The 9,123-nt window shown below is 53.8% G+C and overlaps 1 protein-coding gene across 1 annotated transcript; it reads left to right on the top strand.

Annotated features, from left to right (window-relative positions):
- The first annotated feature begins 2,161 nt into the window (after window positions 1–2,161).
- LOC147114225 (E3 ubiquitin-protein ligase TRIM7-like) lies at window positions 2,162–7,956 on the top strand. Its single transcript, XM_085995894.1, has 2 exons — window positions 2,162–2,811; window positions 6,220–7,956. Exon 2 carries the CDS (start codon window positions 6,234–6,236, stop codon window positions 6,738–6,740), a length of 507 nt encoding a protein of 168 aa, XP_085852020.1. The 5' UTR covers window positions 2,162–2,811; window positions 6,220–6,233; the 3' UTR covers window positions 6,741–7,956.
- Window positions 7,957–9,123: the final 1,167 nt, after the last annotated feature.

The raw sequence follows: 9,123 nt of genomic DNA, 5'->3' as shown, positions 1-9,123 counted from the left end.
GGGGGAGAGGGAAGGGACGGGGGGGGGAGAGGGAAGGGACGGGGGGGGGAGAGGGAAGGGACGGGGGGGGAGAGGGAAGGGACGGGGGGGGAGAGGGAAGGGACGGGGGGGGAGAGGGAAGGGACGGGGGGGGGAGAGGGAAGGGACGGGGGGCGGAGAGGGAAGGGACGGGGGGGGGAGAGGGAAGGGACGGGGGGGGTAGAGGGAAGGGACGGTGGGGTAGAGGGAAGGGACGGGGGGGGGAGAGGGAAGGGACGGGGGGGGTAGGGAAGGGACGGGGGGGGGGAGAGGGAAGGGACGGGGGGGAGAGGGAAGGGACGGGGGGGGGAGAGGGAAGGGACGGGGGGGAGAGGGAAGGGACGGGGGGGAGAGGGAAGGGACAGTGGGGGAGAGGGAAGGGACGGGGGGGAGAGGGAAGGGACGGGGGGGGGAGAGGGAAGGGACGGGGGGGTGGAGAGGGAAGGGACGGCGGGGGGAGAGGGAAGGGACGGGGGGGGAGAGGGAAGGGACGGGGGGGGAGAGGGAAGGGACGAGGGGGGGGGAGAGGGAAGGGACAAGGGGGGGGAGAGGGAAGGGACGGGGGGGAGAGGGAAGGGACGGGGGGGGAGAGGGAAGGGACGGGGGGGGAGAGGGAAGGGACGGGGGGGAGAGGGAAGGGACGGGGGGGAGAGGGAAGGGACGGTGGGGGAGAGGGACGGGGGGGGAGAGGGAAGGGACGGGGGGGGGAGAGAGGGAAGGGACGGGGGGGGAGAGAGGGAAGGGACGGGGAGGGAGGGAAGGGACGGGGGGGTGGGGGGAGCGAGAGGGAAGGGACGGGGGGGTGGGGGGGAGAGGGAAGGGATGGGGGGGTGGGGGGGAGAGGGAAGGGACGGGGGGGTGGGGGGGAGAGGGAAGGGATGGGGGGTGGTGGGGAGAGGTAAGGGACGGGGGGTGGAGAGGGAAGGGACGGGGGGGGGAGAGGGAAGGGACGGGGGGGGGAGAGGGAAGGGACGGGAGGGGGGAGAGGGAAGGGACGGGGGGGGGAGAGGGAAGGGACGGGGGGGGAGAGGCAAGGGACGGGGGGGGGAAGAGGGAAGGGACGGGGGGGGAGAGGGAAGGGACGGGGGGGGGTAGAGGGAAGGGACGGGGGGGGGAGAGGGAAGGGACGGGGGGGGGAGAGGGAAGGGACGGGGGATGAGAGGGAAGGGACGGGAGGGGTAGAGGGAAGGGACGGGGGGGGCGAGAGGGAAGGGACGGGGGGGGGAGAGGGAAGGGACGGGGGGGGAGAGGGAAGGGACGGGGGGGGGAGAGGGAAGGGACGGGGGGGAGAGGGAAGGGACGGGGGGGGGAGAGGGAAGGGACGGGGGGGGGGAGAGGGAAGGGACGGGGAGGGGGAGAGGGAAGGGACGGGGGGGGAAGAGGGAAGGGACGGGGGGGGAGAGGGAAGGGACGGGGGGGGAGAGGGAAGAGACGGGGGGGGAGAGGGAAGGGACGGTGGGGGAAGGGACGGGGGGGGAAGGGACGGGGGGGGAGAGGGAAGGGACGGGGGGGGCGAGAGGGAAGGGACGGGGGGGGAGAGGGAAGGGACGGGGGGGGGGTGAGGGAAGGGACGGGGGGGAGGAGAGGGAAGGGACGGGGGGGAGAGGGAAGGGACGGGGGGGGGAAGAGGGAAGGGACGGGGGGGGAGAGGGAAGGGACGGGGGGGGAGAGGGAAGGGAGGGGGCGGGGAGAGGGAAGGGAGGGGGCGGGGAGAGGGAAGGGAGGGGGCGGGGAGAGGGAAGGGAGGGGGGGGAGAGGAGAGGGACCGGGGGCCCACTGGGAGGGGGGCGCGGGGGGCTGGGGACGAAGACTGAAAGATTGGGGCTGGGGCAGGCCCAATGCTTCCTTGTGAGACCTGGGGGTCTCCTGCTCCTCCTGGCCCACAAGGAGTGCTAAAATGATCTGATCTTTCGCACTTACCTTGGCCAGTCGGCTCCTCCCGTCTCAGATCTGCTGTGGGGCAGCCGACAGCGCCGGCCTCCCCCTGACCCACACTCACATTTCACTCACCATCCTGATTATGTCATCATGCCGTGACTTTCGAATGTTAATGAGGCCCCGCCTGCCTTTCGCAGGAGCCTCGTCGATGGCCTGATTTGTGTTTGTTTAAATTGAAATAGCTGGGAACGGGGGTCGGGCTGGGGTCGGGTTACTCGATCCGGATGTTTTAACCCCAGATCCTCTCCCGCCCATCGGGGTGTGAGGGGATTAAAATCAAGACGTCTGTGAAGGAAACCCACCGATCCCAGGTCCCTGGGAGGCTGTTCCTTCTCCTCTCCTCACTTCACGTGATTGTAGTGAGTGTGTTCCTGCAGCGAGGGGGAGCACGGACTGGAGACCTTCGGGATAATAATAATTATTGATAATGGAAAGATGAGGCTCCAGGACAGAGACACTGGACTGAACACAGACAGCTTTGAAAATCACAAACTGAGCTGAAGTGGCAGCAAAGCAGGATCCCACTGCACGTGTGGAGATCAGTGTGAATGCAGGGAGACTGACAATCCCGGGATTCTGCCATTTTCAGGATGGGTTGCTGCAGGGTGTCAGTACGAGCATTAGAAGGGCTGCAGGTTGTTGCACTGATCACTCGTTCCCCTTTGGGTTTCTGATCGAAATGTCCCCACTGATAAAAACATTCTCTCCTCTTTCATTCTAGAGTGACTGAGACTCAGAGAATCACAGACCCAGATGTTCCAGCGCTCACCCTCAACCTGTCCAATATATCTCAACTTATCCAGAAGAGGCTGAATGGATGGGAAAAGTACCACTCCGACATATTGGGAATCATCAGTAAGAACATGCAGCTTTTCTCCAATATAAGGGACTGGGAGCAGGTCGGGTTAGTTGTGTTCAGACAGTGAATATCCCGAACTTTAATATCAGCTCCCTGTGTCTGTGGATCAGGAGCCTGAGATTAATCCTCAGCCCCCAGTAACACCTGCTTTAAACATTCCTCACTGTAATGGGCCAGAGCTTCACCCCCCATGGGCCAGGTAGGGGCGGGTTATACTCTGCCAAGCATACCCAAAATAGTGAGGAACCAAGAGACTGATAAGAGTGAGGAGCTTAAAGTCATTAATATCAGTGAACAAAAAGTACTTGAGAAACTAATGGGACTAAAATCCGACAAATCCCCTGGACCTGATGGCCTACATCCTAGGGTTCTAAAAGAGGTGGCTGCAGAGATAGTGGATGCATTGGTTGTGATCGTCCAAAATTCCCTAGATTCTAGAACGGTCCCAGCAGATTGGAAGGTAGCAAATGTAACCCCGCTATTCAAGAAAGGAGGGAGAGAGAAAACGGGGAAATACAGGCCAGTTAGTCTGACATCAGTCATCAGGAAAATGCTGGTATCTATTATTAAGGAAGTGATAATGGGGCACTTAGAAAGTCATAGTATGATTAGGCAGAGTCAACATGGTTTTATGAAAGGGAAATCATGGTTAACAAATGTATTAGTGTTTTATGAGGATGCAACTAGCTGGGTAGATAAAGGGGAACCAGTGGATGTAGTATATTTGGATTTCCAAAAGGCATTCGATAAGTTGCCACATAGAAGTTTACTACACAAGATAAGGGCTCATGGGGTTGGGGGCAATTTATTAGGATGGATAGACGATTGGTTAAAGGACAGAAAACAGAGAGTAGGGATAAACGGGTCATTTTCCGGTTGGCATGTTATAACTAGTGGGGTGCCACAAGGATCATTGCTTGGGCCTCAGCTATTTACAATCTATTTTAACGACTTGGATGAAGGGACCGAGTGCAATGTATCCAAGTTTGCTGATGATACAAAGATAGGTGGGAAAGTAAGCTGTGAGGAGGACACAAAGTGCCTGCAAAGGGATAGAGACAGGTTAAGTGAGTGGGCAATAAGGTGGCAGATGGAGTATAATGTGAGGAAATGTGAGGTTATTCACTTTGGTAGGAAGAATAGAAAAACAGAATATTTTTTTAATAGCTGAGAAACTATAAATGTTGGTGATCAGAGAGATTTAGGTGTCCTCGTACAGGGAAAACAGAAAGTTAGCATGCAGATACAGCAAGCAATTAGGAAGGCAAATGGCATGTTGGCCTTTATTACAAGTGGGTTGAAGTACAAGAGTCAGGAAGTCTTACTACAATTGTATAGGGCTTTGGTGAGACCACACCTGGAGTACTGTGCACAGTTTTGTTGTCCTTATCTGAGAAAGGACATACATGCCTTAGAGGAGGTGCAACGAATGTTCACTAGATTGATCCCTGGGATGAGAGGAGGGATTGAGTCGATTGGGCCTATTCTCTGGAGTTTAGAGGAATGAAAGGGGATCTCATTGAAACATATAGGAGAGGTTGTTTCCCCTGGCTGGAGAGTCTAGAACTAGGGGGCATAATCTCAGGATTTAAGTCTGAGATGAGGAGGAATTTCGACACTCAGGGTGTTGTGAATCTTTGGAATTCTCGACCCCAAATGGCTGTGGATGCTGAGTCGTTGAGTATATTCAAGGCTGAGATCGATAGATTTTTGGACTCTCGGGGAATCCAGGGGTATGGGGACCGGGCGGGAAAGTAGAGTTGAGATCGAAGTTCAGCAATTATCTCATTGAATGGCGGAGCAGGCTCGAAGGCCCGTAGGGGCTAGTCCTGCTCCAAATTCTTATCATCTTATGTTTAATCAGAGTGTCTCTTAAAGGGGCACCGTTCATCACAGGGCCGTCAGTGTTATTGATGGGTAAAGTAAAAAAAAAAGACTTGCATTTATATAGCGACTTTCACAACCTCAGGAGGTCCCAAAGTGCTTTACAGCCAATGAAGTTCTATTTTTGAGGTGTAGTCACAGTTGTAATGTCAGAATAGCTAAGTATGGAATATATAACCCCCCCATCGAGTAATATGAAGGAGTCGGGACCTCGCTGTGTCACAATTCCCAATCACCGTCTGCTTTGTTTACAGTGCCAGCTTCCACCGAATACAGGGGCCCATCGAACGTAACTCCTCCCCCACACAGCTCCTCTGGAGCAGCCCCTGTCCCACAGAGCGCCATCAAACAGTCGACTGGGATCAGGGGGAGAGAGGGAGTATCCCAATGTGTGTTTAGAATCTGAAACGGGGATCACTCTGACAGTTTTAAATTTCTATTTAACCCTTTGTCTTTCTGTGTTGTTTCGTCAGTCAGGGTTCAGTGTGAGGGATTTGAGGGTCGAGTTCCTGCACCTGTTCCCTCCTCACAGAGTCTCAGAACCTGGGGCCGAGGGGGTGTTGGTGAATTCAGAGTGAACAGGGAGCAACAGTTTAATGTACAGAAGGGTCCTCAGATTCATCTCAATTCACAACTGAATCCTCACTGCTGTGTGTAAAATGGTGGAGGCTTTAATAAAGCTCAATTCAGGATGAACAGTAACAGGAGGGAGAGGGCCCAGGGCAACACACCTGTGTTCAGGATAAGACACTAACAGGAGGGACAGAGCCCAGGGCACACTCCTGTATAGAGGATGGGACAGTAACAGGAGGGAGAGAGCCCAGGGCACACTCCTGTATAAAGGATGGGACAGTAACAGGAGGGAGAGGGCCCTGGGCACACTCCTGTATAGAGGATGGGACACTAACAGGAGGGAGAGAGCCCCGGGCACACTCCTGTATTCAGGATGAACAGTAACAGGAGGGAGAGAGCCCAGGGCACACTCCTGTATTCAGGATGAACAGTAACAGGAGGGAGAGAGCCCCGGACACACTCCTGTATTCTGGATGAACTAACATTAGGGAGGGAGCCCAGGAACATTCCTGTAGTCAGGATAAACAGTAACAGGAGGGAGTGAGCCCCGGGAACACTCCTGTGAGCTGTGTGTTCCCAGTACAGCCAGTGCTGAGATTGTGGGGCTGTAACTGTGAGGCTGTTGGATGTGTTGTGTGCCGGTGAATCTCCTCCATTGTGTCTGGGAGAACGTGTGCACAGTGCCAGGGGCTTGTGTGATTTAAACTGACTGCTACTGTGTGTCTCACTGCAGCGTTTGCTCTGAGTGTACAGCACTGGGGCCCACACACTGCTATTGAACAGGGATTCTGATTGAAGGCCATTGATTTAACATGGGAAGAATCCAGTCTAACCGGTAATATGGGGCTGACACTGTCTGGGAAATACTGACACTCCTACCCAGCAGCTGTCAATCATTGATCTGAGTGGAATAACCCTGTCTGACCAATCTCTTCTCTCCTCTCTAGGGCAAAGCTCACCGATGAGCCTGGATCCAAAGACAGCAAACTGGAACTTGGTTCTGTCTGATGATCTGAGATCAGTGACACGGACTGAACAGAAACAGCCCTACCCACCTCACCCAGAGAGGTTTAAAGACTATCGCCAAGTCCTCTGCTCCCAGAGCTTCTCCTCAGGATCCCATTCCTGGGATGTGGAGACTGATGGGAATAGCTGGAGAATCGGGATTGTGTGTGGGAGCGTCGAGAGGGCGGGGGGAAACTCTCTCATTGGGTACAACAGTAAATCCTGGGGTTTATATGATGATTCTGATTCTCTCTGGGCCTGGCACAATTCCCAGTTCACTCCCCTCGGACGGTTCGGGTCTGGGATCAGGATCCGAGTTCAGTTGGACTGCGAGGCTGGGACTGTGTCATTTCACCAGCTCACTGACTCACTGACACATTTACACACATTTCAAACCACATTCACTGAACCCGTGTTTCCAGCATTTTATTGTGAGAACAAATCCCTGAAACTGTTAAATTAATCCCGATATCGGAGACTCGGCGACATCCTTCCGGCTCCGGGAATCGGGTGATGTCACTTCCGGTTTGGGGTGGGGCCTCTGAAACAGGTCTGTGATGTCACTTCCTGGCTGGGGTCACTGATGATGTCATTCCTGGCTGGGGTCAATGATGATGTCACTGGTCTGCAGCCTGGTGATGCTGTGGGCGGGGCTCTGTATCAGGCCCCTCCCCTGGTGATGCTGTGGGTGGGGCTCTTTCTCAGGCCCCTCCCTTGGTGATGTTGTGGGCGGGGCTCTCTCAGACCCCTCCCCCTGGTAAATTAAGCCCCATAACTGAGACTCGGTGACATCACTTCTGGCTCTGGGAATCTGGTGATGTCACTTCCGGTTTTGGGCGGGTCCTCATAAACGGGTTTGTGATGTTTCTTCCTGGCTGGGGTCAATGATGCTGTCACTTCCTGTTTTGGCACATTGAAGATGTCACTTCTGGGCTGGTGGCACTGATGATGTCACTTCCTTGTCTGCCCCCTGGTGATGCTGTGGGCCGGGCTCTCAGCCGCCCTCCCTCGTGATGCTGTGGGCGGGGCTCTCAGTCAGGCCCCTCCCCCTGGTGATGCTGTGGGCGGGGCCCGATTGTGGTGAGCACAATTCAGATTCCATGAATGATTTAAAGGGAGTTGTTTGATCTCTCACACTCACTGAGGGAGGACTGATGGATCTTGGAATTCTAAATCCCAGTTATTAATTTCCTGTTAAAGGAGCTGAGTTTGTTGAACAGTATGAATTCAACCAAGGAATTGTTAAGCTGCCTGTTGAGGGGTATGCTGGGAAGGTTGGCCACATTGGGAAAGTTTTATTCAGCAGACTGTCCAGAAGGTTAAAGGTCAGACAGCCGCGTGGCCTTGATGGTCTGTAAGAAACTGCTGTAAACATCAGATGCTGTCGTATCAACTTGTTTTAAACCGTGGGAAAGAGAGAGTGGAAAAGTACCAACTGTGTGATTTTGCCAGCAAGAAGGGTGTAAACCAGCCATTTTAGTAAGATGGAAGGAGACAGTCCATGAGACAGACCAGAAGATCACCTCACAGGATGGCGATGGAGAATTAACCCCTCAGTCTCCCGAAGCAGAAGAATTGACCATTCTGAGTTGAGTTCTACTACTGACTTAAAGCTTGTATGAATCTCTATCTGTAAAACTACTTGTATTTTAACGTTAATAAAACCAATTAGTTAGAAATGTTTAAAGCCTTGTTGATCTTACCACTGATTAAACAGTAAAGAGTCATACAGCATAGAATGAGGTCCTTCGGCCCTTCGGCCCATCGTGTCCACGCCGGCCATCAAGCCCTGTCTATTCTAAACCAATTTTCCAGCACTTGGTCCGTAGCCTTGTATGCTGTGGCATTTCATGTGCTCATCTAAATGCTTCTTGAATGTTTTGAGGGTTCCTGCCTCTACCACCCTTTCAGGCAGTGAGTTCCAGATTCCAACCACCCTCTGGGTGAAAAAGTTTTTCCTCAAATCCCCTATAAACCTGCTGCCCCTTACCGTGAAACTCTGCCCCCTGGTTATTGACCCCTCTACTAAAGGGAAAAGTTCCTTTCTATCTACCCTATCTATGCCCCATATAATTTTGTACACCTCAATCAGGACCCCCCTTAGCCTTCTCTGCTCAAAGGAAAACAATCCCAGCCTGTCCAGTCTCTCTTCATAGCTGAAGCGCTCCAGCCTAGGTAACATCCTGGTGAATCTCCTCTGCACCCTCTCCAATGCAATCACATCCCTCCTATCGTGTGGCGACCAGAACTGCACACAGTATTCCAGCTGTGGCCTAACTAGCGTTTTGTACAGCTCCATCATAACCTCTCTGTTCTTATATTCTATGCCTCGGCTAATGAAGGCAAGTATCCCATATGCCTTTTTAACCACCTTATCTACCTGTCCTGCTGCCTTCAGGGATCTATGTACATGCACACCAAGGTCCCTCTGATCCTCTGTCCTTCCTAGGATCCCACCATTCATCGTGTATTCCCTTGCCTTGTTAGTCCTCCCAAAATGCATCACCTCACACTTTTCTGGGTTAAATTCCAATTGCCACTGTTCTGCCCATCTGACCAACTCATCTGTAACATCCTGTAGCCTGAGGCTTCCCTCCTCGTTATTTACCACTCCACCAATTTTGTGTCATCTGCGAACTTACTGATCATACCTCCTACATTCGTATCTAAATGATTAATGTACACTACAAACAGCAAAGGACCCAACACCGATCCCTGCGGTACACCACTGGACACAGGCTTCCAGTCACCAAAACAACCTTCGACCATCACTCTCTGCTTCCTGCCACTAAGCCAATTTTGGATCCAATGTGCCAAATTGCCCTGGATCCCATGGGCTCTTACCT

This window comes from Somniosus microcephalus, chromosome 8, assembly GCF_052327205.1.
Source record: "Somniosus microcephalus isolate GS21.2 chromosome 8, FLI_Smic_1.0, whole genome shotgun sequence".
NCBI lineage: Eukaryota > Metazoa > Chordata > Chondrichthyes > Squaliformes > Somniosidae > Somniosus > Somniosus microcephalus.
The sequence above is the reverse complement of the archived record's forward strand: the minus strand, read 5'-3'. Positions and strand labels throughout refer to the sequence as shown.